This window comes from Bombina bombina, chromosome 6, assembly GCF_027579735.1.
Source record: "Bombina bombina isolate aBomBom1 chromosome 6, aBomBom1.pri, whole genome shotgun sequence".
Taxonomy (NCBI): domain Eukaryota; kingdom Metazoa; phylum Chordata; class Amphibia; order Anura; family Bombinatoridae; genus Bombina; species Bombina bombina.
This window is the reverse complement of record NC_069504.1, coordinates 745,613,621-745,634,623: the sequence shown is the minus strand read 5'-3', so window position 1 is coordinate 745,634,623 and position 21,003 is coordinate 745,613,621. Positions and strand designations below refer to the sequence as shown.

General features: G+C 40.9%; 1 protein-coding gene across 1 annotated transcript in view; it reads left to right on the top strand.

Moving 5' to 3' along the window:
* Positions 1-21,003, top strand: part of POLB (DNA polymerase beta) — a 143,572-nt gene that overhangs the window by 71,391 nt on the left and 51,178 nt on the right. Inside the window, exons 7-8 of the mRNA XM_053718003.1 lie at positions 4,793-4,844; positions 17,370-17,424. Coding sequence (XP_053573978.1) covers positions 4,793-4,844; positions 17,370-17,424 — 107 coding nt within the window. The remainder of the gene's footprint in view (positions 1-4,792; positions 4,845-17,369; positions 17,425-21,003) is intronic.

Here is a 21,003-nt window from a genome sequence, read left to right as displayed (position 1 = left end):
CTGCAGCAGCATTTTGGTTTGAGTCTCTGGAAGAGACACTTGAATCAGCTCCATTAGATGAGATTACACACAAGCTTAAAGCCCTTAAGTTAGCTAACTCATTTATTTCAGATGCCGTAGTACATTTAACTAAACTTACGGCTAAGAATTCCGGATTCGCCATTCAGGCACGCAGAGCACTGTGGCTAAAATCCTGGTCAGCTGACGTTACTTCTAAATCTAAATTGCTTAATATACCTTTCAAAGGGCAGACCTTATTCGGGCCCGGGTTGAAAGAAATTATCGCTGACATTACAGGAGGTAAAGGCCATGCCCTGCCTCAAGACAGAGCCAAACCTAAGGCTAGACAGTCTAATTTTCGTTCCTTTCGTAATTTCAAAGCAGGAGCAGCATCAACTTCCTCTGCACCAAAACAGGAAGGAGCTGTTGCTCGCTACAGACAAGGCTGGAGACCTAACCAGTCCTGGAACAAGGGCAAGCAGGCCAGGAAACCTGCTGCTGCCCCTAAGACAGCATGAATCGAGGGCCCCCGATCCGGGAACGGATCTAGTGGGGGGCAGACTTTCTCTCTTCGCCCAGGCTTGGGCAAGAGATGTCCAGGATCCCTGGGCGTTAGAGATCATATCTCAGGGATACCTTCTAGACTTCAAATTCTCTCCCCCAAGAGGGAGATTTCATCTGTCAAGGTTGTCAACAAACCAAATAAAGAAAGAGGCGTTTCTACGCTGCGTACAAGATCTTTTATTAATGGGAGTGATCCATCCGGTTCCGCGGTCGGAACAAGGACAAGGGTTTTACTCAAATCTGTTTGTGGTTCCCAAAAAAGAGGGAACTTTCAGGCCAATCTTGGATTTAAAGATCCTAAACAAATTCCTAAGAGTTCCATCGTTCAAAATGGAAACTATTCGGACAATTTTACCCATGATCCAAAAGGGTCAGTACATGACCACAGTGGATTTAAAGGATGCTTACCTTCACATACCGATTCACAAAGATCATTACCGGTATCTAAGGTTTGCCTTTCTAGACAGGCATTACCAGTTTGTAGCTCTTCCATTCGGATTGGCTACGGCTCCGAGAATCTTCACAAAGGTTCTGTGTGCTCTTCTGGCGGTACTAAGACCGCGAGGAATTGCGGTAGCTCCGTACCTAGACGACATTCTGATACAAGCTTCAAGCTTTCAAACTGCCAAGTCTCATACAGAGTTAGTACTGGCATTTCTAAGGTCGCATGGATGGAAGGTGAACGAAAAGAAGAGTTCTCTCTTTCCACTCACAAGAGTTCCCTTCTTGGGGACTCTTATAGATTCTGTAGAAATGAAGATTTACCTGACAGAAGACAGGTTAACAAAGCTTCAAAATGCATGCCGTGTCCTTCATTGCATTCAACACCCGTCAGTAGCTCAATGCATGGAGGTGATCGGCTTAATGGTAGCAGCAATGGACATAGTACCCTTTGCACGTCTACATCTCAGACCGCTGCAATTGTGCATGCTAAGTCAGTGGAATGGGGATTACTCAGACTTGTCCCCTACTCTGAATCTGGATCAAGAGACCAGAAATTCTCTTCTATGGTGGCTTTCTCGGCCACATCTGTCCAGGGGGATGCCATTCAGCAGGCCGGACTGGACAATTGTAACAACAGACGCCAGCCTACTAGGTTGGGGCGCTGTCTGGAATTCTCTGAAGGCTCAGGGACAATGGAATCAGGAGGAGAGTCTCCTACCAATAAACATTCTGGAATTGAGAGCAGTTCTCAATGCCCTTCTGGCTTGGCCCCAGTTAACAACTCGGGGGTTCATCAGGTTTCAGTCGGACAACATCACGACTGTAGCTTACATCAACCATCAGGGAGGGACAAGAAGCTCCCTAGCAATGATGGAAGTATCAAAGATAATTCGCTGGGCAGAGTCTCACTCTTGCCACCTGTCAGCAATCCACATCCCGGGAGTGGAGAACTGGGAGGCGGATTTCTTAAGTCGTCAGACTTTTCATCCGGGGGAGTGGGAACTTCATCCGGAGGTCTTTGCCCAAATACTTCGACGTTGGGGCAAACCAGAGATAGATCTCAAGGCGTCTCGACAGAACGCCAAGCTTCCTCGTTACGGGTCCAGATCCAGGGATCCGGGAGCGGTTCTGATAGATGCTTTGACAGCACCTTGGACCTTCGGGATGGCTTATGTGTTTCCACCCTTCCCGATGCTTCCTCGATTGATTGCCAGAATCAAACAGGAGAGAGCATCAGTGATTCTAATAACGCCTGCATGGCCACGCAGGACTTGGTATGCAGATCTAGTGGACATGTCATCCTGTCCACCTTGGTCGCTACCTCTGAAACAGGACCTTCTGATCCAGGGTCCCTTCAAACATCAAAATCTAATTTCTCTGAAGCTGACTGCTTGGAAATTGAACGCTTGATTTTATCAAAACGTGGTTTTTCTGAGTCAGTTATTGATACCTTAATACAGGCTAGGAAGCCTGTTACCAGAAAGATTTACCATAAGATATGGCGCAAATACTTATATTGGTGCGAATCCAAGAGTTACTCATGGAGTAAGGTTAGGATTCCGAGGATATTGTCTTTTCTACAAGAAGGTTTAGAAAAGGGTTTATCCGCTAGTTCCTTAAAGGGACAGATTTCAGCTCTGTCCATTCTTTTACACAACGTCTGTCAGAAGTTCCGGACGTTCAAGCTTTTTGTCAGGCTTTAGCTAGGATCAAGCCTGTGTTTAAAACTGTTGCTCCACCATGGAGTTTGAACTTAGTTCTTAATGTTTTACAGGGGGTTTCGTTTGAACCCCTTCATTCCATTGATATCAAGTTGTTATCTTGGAAAGTTCTGTTTTTAATGGCGATTTCCTCGGCTCGAAGAGTCTCTGAGTTATCTGCCTTACATTGTGATTCTCCTTATCTGATTTTTCATTCAGACAAGGTAGTTCTGCGTACTAAACCTGGGTTCCTACCTAAGGTGGTCACTAACAGGAATATCAATCAAGAGATTGTGGTTACATCTTTGTGTCCTAATCCTTCTTCGAAAAAGGAACGTCTGCTACACAATCTAGATGTAGTCCGTGCCCTGAAATTTTATCTACAGGCAACTAAGGATTTTCGACAAACGTCTTCCCTGTTTGTCGTTTATTCTGGTCAGAGGAGAGGTCAAAAAGCTTCGGCTACCTCTCTCTCCTTTTGGCTTCGTAGCATAATACGGTTAGCCTATGAGACTGCTGGACAGCAGCCTCCTGAAAGAATTACAGCACATTCTACTAAAGCTGTGGCTTCCACTTGGGCCTTTAAGAATGAGGCTTCTGTTGAACAGATTTGCAAGGCTGCAACTTGGTCTTCTCTTCATACTTTTTCCAAATTTTACAAATTTGACACTTTTGCTTCTTCGGAGGCTGTTTTTGGGAGAAAGGTTCTTCAGGCAGTGGTTCCTTCCGTATAAAGAGCCTGCCTGTCCCTCCCGTCATCCGTGTACTTTAGCTTTGGTATTGGTATCCCATAAGTAATGGATGATCCGTGGACTGGATACACTTAACAAGAGAAAACATAATTTATGCTTACCTGATAAATTTATTTCTCTTGTAGTGTATCCAGTCCACGGCCCGCCCTGTCACTTTAAGGCAGGTAATTTTTCCATTAAACTACAGTCACCACTGTACCCTATGGTTTTCCTTTCTCTGCATGTTTTCGGTCGAATGACTGGTAATGGCAGTTAGGGGAGGAGCTATATAGCAGCTCTGCTGGGTGAATCCTCTTGCACTTCCTGTTGGGGAGGAGTTAATATCCCATAAGTAATGGATGATCCGTGGACTGGATACACTACAAGAGAAATAAATTTATCAGGTAAGCATAAATTATGTTTTTATGTTAAAAGTAAATGGAAAAGTTGTTTAAAATTGCATGCCCTATCTGAATCATGAAAGTTTAATTTTGACTAGACTACCCCTTTAATGATCATTTATGAAACATACATTGAAAAAATGAAATATTAGCCAACTTTACCTTGATATTACCTTACATTTTAGCCGGTTGGTCAATAAAATCAGCTGGGTGGTGTTCCTGAGGAGAACACTGTATTTTAGTGTTTAATGTCCCTTTAAAATAAGTTCCATATAAAAAAAAAACTTTTCAGGAAAAAAAAAATACTGTGATACTTTACTTAAAATTATTTTCTATAAGTAAAAATCTTCAAGTGGGAGCTGTATTTTTGGCTTTTCAATTTTAACCTATAACAAATAAAGAATTACAACAATTACTTTTAGTGCGCCAGTCAGCAGTCTTTATTTTGCCTTAAAAATATGAAGTAAAATAGTTAAACTGAATATAGTACAGCAGTATCAGTTGTGTACTGTCTACTAATTCTCATTTGTACCTATGAATAAATGAACATTAGCAGGAAGTACCTATCAGCCAATGACAATTAGCAGGAAGTGACTATTATCCAATGAGCATTAGCAGGAAGTACCTATTAGTAAATGAGCATTAGTAGGTATTGTACAATTTCATTTTCAATGTAAACATTTTAAACTGCTTTTAACATATTTACCATTTTAATATATTTAAATGCCATCAGAAAAAAAATAAGTGCAGTATTCCTTCAAATGGACATTACATGGCATGGTTTAATGTTTGTCATTTATATGAAAAAAACTCCATTGTAAAACAATTAATGTATTAAAAAAAATGTTAATTTACACTTTAATTTTTTTTGTTGAGTTTTAAAAATTGGTTTGTATTTACAGATTTCCGATATCCAGAAATGTTATATGGTTTTTTTTTAAATTTATTCTAGACCTTAGGAAGAATGAACACAAATTAAATCACCACCAGAAAATAGGTTTAAAGTGAGTACTCCTCTAAAGCCATTCTAAGCATATTCATGTTTGTTCTGCTATAAATGCGTCTTTGTTTTGCTATTTTATATTACTGCATTGATTGATTTCTGAAGCTTTACTTACTTATTTAAAGTACAACAATAAAATGATCTAACATGCTAGAGTATTTTATTATTGCACTATAAGCAAAAGGGGTTAGCTGAATAGTTGATGTCATCTCTGGGTCAGCAATGCACTACTATTTGTGAGTTGAACACGGCTGCTGAGCCTATCGGAGATGGCATATATGTGTAGCCCCCAATCATCTGTGTTCAACACAGGATTGGTATTGCATTCCCTGTACAGATCTGACTATATCTATGTGTTTAACTTCTTTGTGGTAGTTACACACACAGTTCTCTACAAGCAATAGTGTAATAATTAAATGCTTTAGCACATTAGAACGGTTTTATTATTGTGCCTTTATTTACCTTTTAAGATTTAACTTGGAATCAAAAGGAAGGCCCAGCATTGATCCGAAGGGTTGTTTTTAGACATGAGGGGATATGACTCAGTTGTAGATGAGTCTCTACTTCTGTAGTATGCCCTAGACCAGCCGTGAGATTACAATAAGCAAAGAACAGAAGCATATACAGTGTATACAAAATTGAATTTGGTGCAAGAGCTCTTTTAGGTCTGCAGAATCCTTGGGAAACCACAGGACCCAAGCAGCAATTTCAAATGAAACCATAACCCCTTTGTAAGAACCCTGTAAACTAACTATGTGCAAAAGATAGCACTAGCAGTACATCTATAAGTTCTGAGCAGTAGTTTGTTGTATGTTTTCCTCAGATATGTTTTGTACAACAAATTGATAAAAAGGAGGAGCATCACTGAAAGAATTCTTATAATCCAAAAAGTTTATTTAATTAATGTTTAAAAAGTATTAGCGACAAATGCATCTAAAAATTGTGCTTAAAATATCATTAAATATAAGTGCATAATAAAAAGACAAAGCAATAGCACTTAGTCTGAACATTTAAATGAACAGTAGATTCTTTTTCTGACAAATTTCCAAATTTACTTTAATTTGCTGACTATTGGGTAATAAGACAATTACCTCAGTTGTTGACTGGAACCACAAAAGGAGGAGATGCGCTGCAGGAAGTAGATATCTCTAGACGAGTCATTTAGTACACAGGTATACTCAAGCAGATCAGAAGAGCGGTCAATAAGGAAGCCAAAAGTCAGTCAGAAGCCATACATCATAAAAGGATGAGATAAACTTGTAAGCCAGGAAACAGTTCCAAAGGTTTTTAGCCAGTAAGTCCGTCCTCGGGCAAAAATGTACACAGGGGTCAGACAGATAACAAAATCCAAATAACTTGCCAGATTCAGTAACAGGAGGACAGGCCAGGAACAAGTTTGCTAAGGTGTTCAAATGAAAATAACCGAGCACAAAATGGGAGACAGAGATGATCTGTAAACACTTTACATTCCGACCTGGCTCAAAAGGTACATCAGGGGTTACTTCCGATAGGAAAAACATAAATAGCGCTATCCAAGAACACATACAGACAGTGTATGCAGAACAGGCAGCGCACAGAGCCCCGCCTGCTGCTCTTAGCCAAAGGCTTCTTAGTGAGGCCCTGAGTCCTCACAGCGCAGACCCTCCAGAGAGAGCGCCGCCACCAGTCCTGACAGCGAGACTCCTAAAGTGCTCCAGGACCTGACGCCTGGTAAGTGTAGCACAGGCCCCCTGTATCATGTGACAACCAATCATATATGTATATACTGTGAACTCTTGCACATGTTCAGATAGTGCTGGTGCCTCAGAAATTGTGCATATAAAAAAACTGTGCGCAATTTGCATGTTCTATGTGAATCATGACTTTTTAAGCTGTTGGCTCTGACTTTTTTGTTGTTGTAAAAAGACTGATATCATAGACCATTAACCATGTTTTCTGCAAGTATATTCCAAAACATACTAAAGATCTCAGGTAGAGATTGAAAGACTGGTAGATCTCGCTGACAAGCTTCAGAAACCTTTACATCCCCACTCACGTAAGAAAAAAGATCACCAGGGTTTTATAGAAGACTATCTTAAAAACTCTGAATAATGGTGAAAAAAGATAATAATGTAATTCAATTAGAGAAGAACTGATAATGACCATATTAAGTCCAAGGCTGGATTGGCCTACCAAGACACCAGGAGATTTCCCAGTGGGCCACAGCAGCTGGGGTTGGCCAGCTACAACTTAAGTAGGTGGTGCTGCTGGTGAGGCGATGCAGCCTATAACTTCTCTTCTTTTTTCCTCTGAGCTTTAAGTATTAAAGGGACATAAAACCAAAAACATCTCTTTCTCCAACATAGGTGTGTCCGGTCCACGGCGTCATCCTTACTTGTGGGATATTCTCTTCCCCAACAGGAAATGGCAAAGAGCCCAGCAAAGCTGGTCACATGATCCCTCCTAGGCTCCGCCTTCCCCAGTCATTCTCTTTGCCGTTGCATAGGCAACATCTCCACGGAGATGGCTAAGAGTTTTTTGGGGGCCTTTTCTAGTCATAGGCAGAGCCTCATTTTCGCGCCACTAATGCGCAGTTGTTTTTGAGAAGCATGGCATGCAGATGCATGTGTGAGGAGCTCAGATCCACTGAAAAAGCTTATTGAAGGCGTCATTTGGTATCGTATTCCCCTCTGGGCTTGGTTGGGTCTCAGCAAAGCAGATACCAGGGACTGTATAGGGGTTAAATGTAAAAACGGCTCCGGTTCCGTTATTTTAAGAGTTAAAGCTTTCAAATTTGGTGTGCAATACTTTTAAGGCTTTAAGTCACTGTGGTGAAATTTTGGTGAATTTTGAACAATTCCTTCATACTTTTGCGCATATTCAGTAATAAAGTGTGTTCAGTTTAAAATTTAAAGTGACAGTAACGGTTTTATTTTAAAACGTTCTTTGTGCTTTGTTATCAAGTTTATGCCTATTAACATGTCTGAACTATCAGATAGACGATGTTCTGTATGTTCGGAAGCCAAGGTTCCTCTCCATTTAAATATATGTGATGAATGTGACAAACAAAGTAGGGACAATGATGCCACTGATAATAATGTTGCCCAAAATGATTCCTTAAGTGAGGGGAGTAAGCATGGTACTGCATCATCTCCTATGTCTACACCAGTCTTGCCCACTCAGGAGGTCCCTAGTGCATCTAGTGCGCCAATCCTCCTTACTATGCAACAATTAACGGCTGTAATGGATAATTCTATTAAAAACATTTTAGCCAAAATGCCCACTTATCAGCGAAAGCGCGACTGCTCTGTTTTAGATACTGAAGAGCATGAGGACGCTGATGATAATGGTTCTGACATGCCCTTACACCAGTCTGAAGGGGCCAGGGAGGTTTTGTCTGAGGGAGAAATTTCAGATTCAGGAAAAATTTCTCAACAAGCTGAACCTGACGTTATTACATTCAAATTTAAATTGGAACATCTCCGCGCTCTGCTTAAGGAGGTGTTATCTACTCTGGATGATTGTGACAATTTGGTCATTCCAGAGAAATTATGTAAGATGGACAAGTTCCTAGAGGTCCCGGTGCCCCCCGAAGCTTTTCCTATACCCAAGCGGGTGGCGGACATTGTAAATAAAGAATGGGAAAGGCCCGGCATACCTTTTGTCCCTCCCCCTATATTTAAGAAATTATTTCCTATGGTCGACCCCAGGAAGGACTTATGGCAGACAGTCCCCAAGGTCGAGGGGGCGGTTTCTACTCTAAACAAACGCACCACTATCCCTATAGAAGATAGTTGTGCTTTCAAAGATCCTATGGATAAAAAATTAGAGGGTTTGGTTAAAAAGATGTTTGTTCAGCAAGGTTACCTTCTACAACCAATTTCATGCATTGTTCCTGTCACTACAGCAGCGTGTTTCTGGTTCGAAGAACTAGAAAAGTCGCTCAATAAAGCATCTTCTTATGAGGAGGTTATGGACAGAGTTCAAGCACTTAAATTGGCTAACTCTTTTACCTTAGACGCCACTTTGCAATTAGCTAGATTAGCGGCGAAAAATTCAGGTTTTGCTATTGTGGCGCGCAGAGCGCTTTGGCTAAAGTCTTGGTCAGCGGATGTGTCCTCCAAGAACAAATTGCTTAACATCCCTTTCAAGGGGAAAACGCTGTTTGGCCCTGACTTGAAAGAGATTATTTCAGACATCACTGGGGGAAAGGGCCACGCCCTTCCTCAGGATAGGTCTTTTAAGGCTAAAAATAAAACTAATTTTCGTCCCTTTCGCAGAAACGGACCAGCCTCAAATTCTACATCCTCTAAGCAAGAGGGTAATTCTTCTCAAACCAAGCCAGCCTGGAGACCGATGCAAGGCTGGAACAAAGGTAAGCAGGCCAAGAAGCCTGCTACCGCTACCAAGACAGCATGAGATGCTGGCCCCCGATCCGGGACCGGATCTGGTGGGGGGCAGACTCTCTCTCTTCGCTCAGGCTTGGGCAAGAGATGTTCAGGATCCTTGGGCGCTAGAAATAGTTTCTCAAGGTTATCTCCTGGAATTCAAGGAACTACCCCCAAGGGGAAGGTTCCACAGGTCTCAATTGTCTTCAGACCAAATAAAAAGACAGGCATTCTTACATTGTGTAGAAGACCTGTCAAAAATGGGAGTGATTCATCCTGTTCCATTAGGAGAACAAGGGATGGGGTTTTACTCCAATCTGTTCATAGTTCCCAAAACAGAGGGAACATTCAGGCCAATTTTGGATCTCAAGATCCTAAACAAATTTCTCAGGGTTCCATCGTTCAAAATGGAAACCATTCGGACAATTCTTCCTACCATCCAGGAAGGTCAATTCATGACCACGGTGGATTTAAAGGATGCGTATCTACATATTCCTATCCACAAGGAACATCATCGGTTCCTAAGATTCGCCTTTCTGGACAAGCATTACCAGTTTGTGGCACTTCCATTCGGATTAGCCACTGCTCCAAGAATTTTCACAAAGGTACTAGGGTCCCTTCTAGCGGTGCTAAGGCCAAGGGGCATTGCAGTAGTACCTTACTTGGATGACATACTAATTCAAGCGTCGTCTCTGCCACAAGCAAAGGCTCATACGGACATTGTCCTAGCTTTTCTCAGATCTCACGGGTGGAAAGTGAACGTAGAAAAAAGCTCTCTATTCCCGTCAACAAGAGTTCCCTTCTTGGGAACAATAATAGACTCCTTAGAAATGAAGATTTTTCTGACAGAGGCCAGAAAATCAAAACTTCTAAGCTCTTGTCAAGTACTTCATTCTGTTCTTCTTCCTTCCATAGCGCAGTGCATGGAAGTAATAGGTTTGATGGTTGCGGCAATGGACATAGTTCCTTTTGTGCGAATTCATCTAAGACCATTACAACTGTGCATGCTCAGACAGTGGAATGGGGATTATACAGACTTGTCCCCGACGATCCAAGTAGATCAGAGGACCAGAGATTCACTCCGTTGGTGGCTGACCCTGGACAACCTGTCTCAAGGGATGAGCTTCCGCAGACCAGAGTGGGTCATTGTCACGACCGACGCCAGTCTGGTGGGCTGGGGCGCGGTCTGGAAATCCCTGAAAGCTCAGGGTCTATGGTCTCGGGAAGAATCTCTGGAAGAAGTGACCAAAGTAATTCAATGGGCGGAGATTCACTCCTGCCACTTGTCTGCAATCCACATCCCAGGAGTGGAAAATTGGGAAGCGGATTTTCTGAGTCGTCAGACATTTCATCCGGGGGAGTGGGAACTCCATCCGGATATCTTTGCCCACATAACTCAATTATGGGGCATTCCAGACATGGATCTGATGGCGTCTCGTCAGAACTTCAAGGTTCCTTGCTACGGGTCCAGATCCAGGGATCCCAAGGCGACTCTAGTAGATGCACTAGTAGCGCCCTGGACCTTCAACCTAGCTTATGTATTCCCACCGTTTCCTCTCATTCCCAGGCTGGTAGCCAGGATCAATCAGGAGAGGGCTTCGGTGATCTTGATAGCTCCTGCGTGGCCACGCAGAACTTGGTATGCAGACCTGGTGAATATGTCATCGGCTCCACCATGGAAGCTACCTTTGAGACGGGACCTTCTTGTTCAAGGTCCGTTCGAACATCCGAATCTGGCCTCACTCCAACTGACTGCTTGGAGATTGAACGCTTGATTTTATCAAAGCGTGGGTTCTCAGATTCTGTCATTGATACTCTTATTCAGGCTAGAAAGCCTGTAACTAGAAAAATTTACCATAAAGTATGGAAGAAATATATCTGTTGGTGCCAAACGAAAGGATTCCCATGGAACAGGATAAAAATTCCTAAGATTCTATCCTTTCTACAAGAGGGTTTGGAGAAAGGATTATCTGCAAGTTCTTTGAAGGGACAGATTTCTGCTTTATCTGTTTTACTTCACAAAAAGCTGGCGGCTGTGCCAGATGTTCAGGCTTTTGTTCAGGCTCTGGTTAGAATCAAGCCTGTTTACAAACCTTTGACTCCTCCTTGGAGTCTCAATTTAGTTCTTTCAGTTCTTCAAGGGGTTCCGTTTGAACCCTTACATTCCGTAGATATTAAGTTATTATCTTGGAAAGTTTTGTTTTTGGTTGCAATTTCTTCTGCTAGAAGAGTTTCAGAGTTATCTGCTCTTCAGTGTTCTCCTCCTTATCTGGTGTTCCATGCAGATAAGGTGGTTTTGCGTACTAAACCTGGTTTCCTTCCGAAAGTTGTTTCTAACAAAAATATTAACCAGGAGATAGTTGTACCTTCTTTGTGTCCGAATCCAGTTTCAAAGAAGGAACGTTTGTTGCACAATTTGGATGTAGTTCGTGCTCTAAAATTCTATTTAGAGGCTACAAAGGATTTCAGACAAACATCTTCCTTGTTTGTTGTTTATTCTGGTAAAAGGAGAGGTCAAAAAGCAACTTCTACCTCTCTCTCTTTTTGGCTTAAAAGCATCATCCGATTGGCTTATGAGACTGCCGGACGGCAGCCTCCTGAAAGAATCACAGCTCACTCCACTAGGGCTGTGGCTTCCACATGGGCCTTCAAGAAGAGGCTTCTGTTGATCAGATATGTAAGGCAGCGACTTGGTCTTCACTGCACACTTTTACCAAATTTTACAAATTTGATACTTTTGCTTCTTCTGAGGCTATTTTTGGGAGAAAGGTTTTGCAAGCCGTGGTGCCTTCCATCTAGGTGACCTGATTTGCTCCCTCCCATCATCCGTGTCCTAAAGCTTTGGTATTGGTTCCCACAAGTAAGGATGACGCCGTGGACCGGACACACCTATGTTGGAGAAAACAGAATTTATGCTTACCTGATAAATTACTTTCTCCAACGGTGTGTCCGGTCCACGGCCCGCCCTGGTTTTTTAATCAGGTCTGATGAATTATTTTCTCTAACTACAGTCACCACGGTATCATATGATTTCTCCTATGCATATTCCTCCTTTACGTCGGTCGAATGACTGGGGAAGGCGGAGCCTAGGAGGGATCATGTGACCAGCTTTGCTGGGCTCTTTGCCATTTCCTGTTGGGGAAGAGAATATCCCACAAGTAAGGATGACGCCGTGGACCGGACACACCGTTGGAGAACGTAATTTATCAGGTAAGCATAAATTCTGTTTTCGTGATTCAAGTACAACATAAAATTTTAAACAACTTTCCATTTTACTTCTATTATCAAATTTGCTTCATTCTTTTGGTACCATTTGTTGAAGGAGCAAAACTGGTTTCTAACTGAACACATGGGTGAGCCAATGACAATCTGTTTATATATTCAGCCACCAATCAGCAGCTAGAACCTAGGTTATTTGCTGCTCCTGAGCTTTCCTAGATAAACCTTTCAGCAAAGGATAACAAGAGAAGGAAGCAAATTAAATAATAGAAGTAAATTGGAAAGTTGTTTAAAATTGTATGCTCTGTTTAAAGCATGAATGTCTAATTTGACTTTACTGTCTCTCTAAGGTCACAAAATATTTCCTTGTGAGTTGTATTTCCTAGGCCATTCAGTAGCCTTTGTTTGAATCTTTTGTAGTCAAGTCACACTGTTTTGAGTGTCTTCCCCAAATAAAAACATAATTTATGTAAGAACTTACCTGATAAATTCATTTCTTTCATATTAGCAAGAGTCCATGAGCTAGTGACGTATGGGATATACATTCCTACCAGGAGGGGCAAAGTTTCCCAAACCTCAAAATGCCTATAAATACACCCCTCACCACACCCACAAATCAGTTTAACGAATAGCCAAGAAGTGGGGTGATAAGAAAAAAGTGCGAAAGCATAAAAAATAAGGAATTGGAATAATTGTGCTTTATACAAAAAAATCATAACCACCACATAAAGGGTGGGCCTCATGGACTCTTGCTAATATGAAAGAAATGAATTTATCAGGTAAGTTCTTACATAAATTATGTTTTCTTTCATGTAATTAGCAAGAGTCCATGAGCTAGTGACGTATGGGATAATGAATACCCAAGATGTGGATCTTCCACGCAAGAGTCACTAGAGAGGGAGGGATAAAATAAAGACAGCCAATTCCGCTGTAAAATAATCCACACCCCAAACAAAGTTTAAATCTCATAATGAAAAAAACTGAAATTAAAAGCAGAAGAATCAAACTGAAACAGCTGCCTGAAGTACCTTTCTACCAAAGACTGCTTCAGAAGAAGAAAATACATCAAAATGGTAGAATTTAGTAAAAGTATGCAAAGAAGACCAAGTTGCTGCTTTGCAAATCTGATCAACCGAAGCTTCGTTCCTAAATGTCCAGGAAGTAGAAACTGACCTAGTCGAATGAGCTGTAATCCTTTGAGGCGGAGTTCTACCCGACTCAACATAAGCATGATGAATCAAAGACTTTAACCAAGACGCCAAAGAAATGCCAGAGGCCTTCTGACCTTTCCTAGAACCAGAAAAGATAACAAATAGACTAGAAGTCTTTCGGAAATCTTTAGTAGCTTCAACATAATATTTCAAAGCTCTAACTACATCCAAAGAATGCAACGATCTTTCCTTAGAGTTCTTAGGATTAGGACACAATGAAGGAACCACAATTGATTATTCATATGCATTATCCCAAATAATGAAACTGACTGTCTGAAATAAGGAATATCGAACATCCTGAATCAAGGCAAATAAATGTTTAAACACATATATTTAGAACTTTTATAAAAAAGTGCCCAACCATAGCTTAGAGTGTCACAAAAAATAAGACTTACTTACCCCAGGACACTCATCTACATGTAGTAGAAAGCCAAACCAGTACTGAAACGAGAATCAGTAGAGGTAATGGTATATATAAGAGTATATCGTTGATCTGAAAATGGAGGTAAGAGATGAATCTCTACGACCGATAACAGAGAACCTATGAAATAGACCCCGTAGAAGGAGATCGTTGAATTCAAATAGGCAATACTCTCTTCACATCCCTCAGACATTCATTGCGCACTGAGAGGAAAACCGGGCTCCAGCCTGCTGCGAAGCGCATATCAACGAAGAATCTAGCACAAACTTACTTCACCACCTCCACGGGAGGCAAAGTTTGTAAAACTGATTTGTGGGTGTGGTGAGGGGTGTATTTATAGGCATTTTGAGGTTTGGGAAACTTTGCCCCTCCTGGTAGGAATGTATATCCCATACGTCACTAGCTCATGGACTCTTGCTAATTACATGAAAGAAACTATGGATAATCATTTTCATACCATAAAAGGAAATCCTGGATGAAATTGGGTTGTATGGTACCTTTATTATAATAACAATCTGGCATTTTGATAAAAAAAAAAAAAAATATTGGGGGAAGGAGTATCCCATTAATCCCCATGAGAAAAATGGGACGTGTGTACGGACTCAAAGCACAATAGGGCTGGTCTTTACATTTTTCCAGGGCTGCTTTTTATGCTCAATTCAGCTCTGGCTAAGACTAGACATGACTATTTTTTTTTTTTTTTTTTTTGTTAAATTGTTTTTTACTGAGGTTGAATAACACATTGGCAACAGTCTCATCAACAGAATACATTGTACAACTTATATTATACTGGCATGACATTACACAGTGGGCACCTCATTTTTTAAATCTTATAGGTTTTGCGAGCTCCTCAGACAAGCAGGTCCAGTCGTGGGACCAAAAGTTAAACAAAACAATTGAGGATATGTCAACGTAGATAATAGTAAAGATTGCAATTTCAGCTTATGTGGGATAAATACAGATTATGAAGTGCATATACAATATCAATATAGTAAAACATAATAAAGGCATCAGGGTAACTCTGTAGAGATCATCATTTGGGAAAACATGGAGCATAGTCTCTCTCAGTTGTTATTGTAATCCAATAACCATTAGTACTGAGCCTCTATTAGAACATAGGCAATCTCAAAACTATTATCTTGAGTAAACTTCAGGAAACAGGAAATCACTACAAAATCAATGATCCTGTGTTGAACCCCTGTGAGCCATTCTATCATGGTGCAGGGAAAAAAAACTAAGTCGTGGCTCTACAGGTAGGGCAGAGACTACTAAACTCTGCCAAAAGGGTGTGCAGAGAGAAAGGGAATCATCCCCAACCGCACAGAAGTAATGAGGGGGAGGGGGAAAGGGGAAGAGGAGGGGGAGGAGAAGGAGGGGGAGAAGGAGGGGGAGGAGGAGGTGGGGGGAGGAGGAAAAGCCAAAAATGACAGATCTTACTATATTGTTAACTTACACTCCTAACGTAGAGCCCAGAGATATTGATAGAGCAGCTTAACATTATGACTATCTGAATAAGGACAACTAAGCATGTGGACAGCCCAGACTAGAGTATACATTTCAGACAAAAGCTCTAGGTTAATCATACATGGCAATATAATGATAAAATATGTAGGCTATCATCCTGTCTATCCATATAACATTGATACTAAGCATTTATATCTGTATGGGCCATAGTTATCATGCAAGAAGTGACAAGAAATATAATATATATAAGAACTCGTTCCACACATGTGTATAACATCTGACATAGGTCTCCCAATTGATACCCATAACTATAGACAACTATGCGGTGTCAGCAGAGTGCTATAACACTCAGGAGCCTGAGCCTGGAATTATTCAGTATAGGGGCTCCTTAATCTTTAGAAAGGAGATAGAAAATATAGGGTTGTTAGTTTACAGGCTTAATGGCAGACTTCAACACAGCTGGAGTGTAGATATGATAACAGGCCGCTAACTAGTGAGAAGGCCAACGCTCCTAGGTAAATGTTTCCTAAATAGTAAACAAATGTAGCACAGGTCAGCTGTTAGTACTCAGTTCATATGTAGGAGCTGCCAGACTTTAGATCCTCATCGTTGCTCTGGAACTCAGATACAGTTAATCTGGGGAGACCCAGAGGGACATAAATATTTATGACAATGGTTGCTTAAGACTAGCGCTGTTAATAGCATGTTATCTCATGTATAGTCTAAAGTCTGCCCAGTCACCTCTAGCAGAATAATGACAAGCTAGTAGCCATAGGTGAGGGCTAAAAGATGAACAATTGTATGTGTTATATCCACCGCAGACAAATATGACGGGCAATATGGAGGAGCAGGGGGTAATCCTCTAGTGGGGATCTGACTATGTGTCATCATGGGCCGATTTCTAATCGCAAGTGAGAGGGAGCCTCCAACCGACCGAAGCACTAAGTTTCTTGTATATCCTACAGCTGCTCCGGCAGTCATACCTGCCTCCCATAGGTCCCGCTCACCCCGTTTGCATGCAGTCAAACCCTCCAACGATCAGATGGGAGCAGCCAGCCTGGGGGGCCGATGGAAAGCAATGACACCAGGTCCAGGATAGTAGAGCACCATGAAAGTGACCCCAGTCGGGCCGTCGTAGCGTGACCGCATGGCTCTTTCCAAGGGGGGACGCGGATAACAGAGCGCGACCTCTGCTCCGATCCACAGGGTCTATGCCCGCCTGCAAATGTTCATGCTGAGCTGCTCCCCCTGCAGTCATGTCTCTCATAACGACAAAGGACGGGCAGGGCTCCTTATCGGTATCTGCACTCACCAGTGCCTTCAGCGGGAGGCCCTCCCTTGGATCCACATACACTGTGTCCCGCTGTGACTCCGGTGCAGCCTCCCGCTCCTCAGCAGCGGCGATGTGGCGTGAATGTGCCTCTTGGATTTTTTTCAGTGAGAGCGTCTAGTCTCTCGCACATTCGCTGTCCATGTTCCTCCAGTAACTGCCTGATGTCCGAATACAGCACAGGGATCTTCATGGCAGATAGTAGCATCTCCTCAATCAAAATGGCGCTTCAGTGCGAGACAGAGAGCTCTGGATCAATTTTTCAGCTAAATAGTAGTTATACAGGCACTAGTTTGCTATTCACATGGCCAAGGCTTCTTTACTTGTCGCCGTCCTTCCAATACCAGTCATTTAGTCTGGTTTTATCAAGGGTAGTTCATGTTTTCTAAAGCTGAGATCAGGAGCTCTTAATCAATGCGTCTTCTAGCAATGGTGGTTGGCTCCGCCCCCTAGACATGACTATTTTCATGTACAATGCAGAATAATATAATAATCTTTATTTTCAATCCCCCAGATATTTTGATGAATTTGAGTTGCGCATCCCTCGGAAGGAAATGTTACAGATGCAGGTAAGTTAGATATTGTAGTTATTCCCTCTCTTCATTATGTAATAACATCTATGTGTTGCAGGTAAAGTCAGATATTGGGTAATCCTAGGATTACTCGGGTAAAGCGGATATTACCCAAAATGCTGTGGGTAAAGCCCGTGTAACATCATAAATCTCCTCAGAGTGCATTGAGTCACCACATCAAACATATATAGCATGCACTGTAATTCACGCATCTTCACTTTTTTTTTTTTTGCTCCATCTGGGGGGTTCAAGGGGGGTGAAGCCCCCTTGTAAACCTCATTCTCCAAGGTTTACTTGGGGTGGATGCCAGAGGATTGGCAGGGCACCTTCCTTGAACCCCCCCCCCATGTGGAAGCAAAAAAAAAATAGTGTAGATGGGGGAGTTACACTACATCGGGCTTTACCCACACCCACTTAGGTAATGTCCGTTTTACCCAATTACCTGGATTTCTAACTTTACCCGTAACATATGTATACATAGTTTGGTAAAATACACACAATTAAAGGATATTGAAACCAAAAATGCTTGTGACATGCATATGAAATAACTATGATTAACCCTTTCGAGTGCTAAGCACTTTCCCACCTGGGTGCTAAGATTTTTTAAGGTTTTTTTTTTTTTTTTTTTTTTTTTTTTTTTGTTCAAAATTTTATTTACTTTTTTTTTTTTTTTTTTCTTCAGACCCCCAACTTACACTGTTGGAAAGGTTGGGCGATTACCTTTCCAATGGTGGGTATTGGGGGTCTATAGCTGCTTAGATGCCTGAGATAAAGGCTTCTAAGCAGCATGCCCCTGCTCCTATACTTAACATTGTTAAGTATAAATAAAGTTGCGCGGTGATGTCATCACTTTATAGAGCGTGATGTCACAGCGCATAACATGAAGCCCCGGCGATGCCTGTCACTATGTAGGCCCGATCTCCGGGGTAGGAGCGGGTGGGAGCCCCCAGATCTCCCTCAAGGTGGGAGAGTGCTAGTGACGGCTCAGAGCCGTCATTAGCATTTAAAGGGTTAAATATAGTAAAGGGATATGAAAAGCAAACATTTTCTTTTGGGATTCAAACAAAGCACAACATTTACTTCTATTATCAAATTTGCTTCATTCCCATGATATTCTGTGTTAAAGAGATACCTTGGTAGGCATCTGGAGCATGGCAGAAAATGGTGCTGCCATCTAGTGCTCTTGCAAATGGATATCATTTTTGTAAAACGGCTGCCGTATTGTGCTCCAGAAATGAGCCGGCTACTAAGCATACATCCTTGCTTTTCAACCAAAGATACCAAGAGAACGAAGAGAAAATAGAAGTAAATTAGAAAGTTGTTTAAAATTGCATGCATTCAATAAATGCTAGATAGAATGACCTATTCAAAGCAAAGATTAGCCTGAGAATAATATGCAGATGTGTTTTTTTTGCCATATTGCAACCTAGGTTCTCCTCCCTGCTAAGGGCAGTTGGGGACAGGTATAAAAGGCTCACTAGAGTGTGCAATTAATGTCAGTGTGGCATATTGCAGTGTTATAATGGGACGTTGAACACTTTGATAGATTGTATAAACAAACTAAATTCTGCAATGTACTTTCATTATTTATTTTGTCCCCTTTTCTTGTAATTCTATTCTAAAATTGTGAGCTTTCCAGTTCCTGTTGGAAATGGAAGTGTAGAACACTGTTATATTCCAGACTTCACAGGGGCTGAACTCAAGGAATGCTAAAAAAAAGGGCAGACCCTCCAGCACTGCAAGATCTCACACATGATTCTAGACAAGCAAATTTTGCTATATTACTCTAAGGGGTGTTTGCTGCATTTCTATTTGTGAAGGAGACACAAGCACACTGCAATACAGCATTGCAGGATAGTTTTGTTACACTTACACTTTGTGCTTTGTATTTTATATCACTTTACACTTCAGATTAAGTCTGAATGTTTCAGTATTATTATATTTAAAGGCTCATGAAACTCACATTTTTTCTATCATGATTCAGTTAAAGCATACCATTTTTAAACAACTTTTCATTTCACTTCTATTATCAAATCTCTATTCTCTTGTTATACTAAGCTGAAGGAGCAGCAATGCTTTAATGGGAGCTAGCTGAACACATCACCAATCACCAGCTAGATCCCAGTAGCGTATGATATGTATGTATTCTTTTTCAACAACAGATACCAAGAGAATAAAGTACATTTGGAAGTAGAAGTGAATATAAAAGTGTCTTAAAATTGCATACTCAATATGAATCATACAAGTTTAATTTTAACTTTCCTATCCCTTTTAAGGTTTGCTCTTTCTATTTTCTATTTTAATACATTTAGATCCAGCCGTGATTTTATAAATTCTAATTATGTTTTAAAAGTTTCGTTGTTACTTTAACAAATTAGGATCATACTGTCAGGTTTAACTTATCGATGGAATCTTTTTATATATGAACCACACAGTTTCACAAGAAGTCGGGATCAAATAAATATGTAACCCCTGTTTTGATCATAAACTGTGGGTCAACTATAGGAGTTGAAGTGAAGAAGTTTCTGAAAAGAGAAACTTAACAATTAGATTAGATCAGCACTAATAATTAACTGTAGTTTATTGAGGATAGGACATTAACTAGTATGATCATACCCCAGTTGTGGGATTATAAATGTTTTCATTACACCAACAAATGTTAACTTCAGAGAGCAATACATTGCCAGTTATCTTATAACTAAACTACAGTTTTGGTGTAGATAGAGAGGATACACTTAGATAGAGATCAATATCAAAGAATAATACTTAACTGTTCAAATATAGTATCAAATCTGTGGGTTACGTTTATCACAGATACAAGGATCCAGTATTATGTTAGGCTTACAGTTCAAGCAGAGATGGTCACAGCTTTAGTGAAAATGATATGCGGTTATAGCACTTACTGACACAAACTTTGTATATTTATGTGTATCTTTTACAATTATGTTGCACTTTGTATTTTCTCTATTGTTAATTAAGGCACTGCTTCAGAAAGTGGGAGGGGCAAGGGAATTTCTTGGTCTTAACAGGGGAATTTCCAGGGTATGTCTGAAGCTCTCTCACAAGTCTTGTGAAATGCTGTAAGCATTTTAAACAAACTGGGCTCACTAAATTATCTCACTTGCTGTATGAAGGTGAAGTTTGCTCAGAATTCACAATTCACTTACTTAACGGACAGAAAAGTAATATATTCTAATCTCATCTCTCTGTGAGTTCAGCCTCTTTGAAGTCTGCGCTACAATTTCTCTCCATACTAGAGAATCTTTGATTATCGGGCCCATAGAAAGTAATGAAGCTCTCTTGGAAACTAAAACTGTCGGTTTTTCAGTTTTATTTTAAATAGAATAAATACAAAGTGGAATGTAATTTGTAAAATATATGCATACATATACATAGTGTAATCCTAATTTGTTAAAGTTACACAGAAACTGTCAAAGCATAATCAGAATTTGTGAAATCACACTCCTAAATACACTGCTGTATATAAAATACAAAATATAAATTGCAAAGTTTAAATGTAATAAAACTTAATCTGAAGTCTAAAGTAATATAAAATACAAAGCACAATTGTAAATG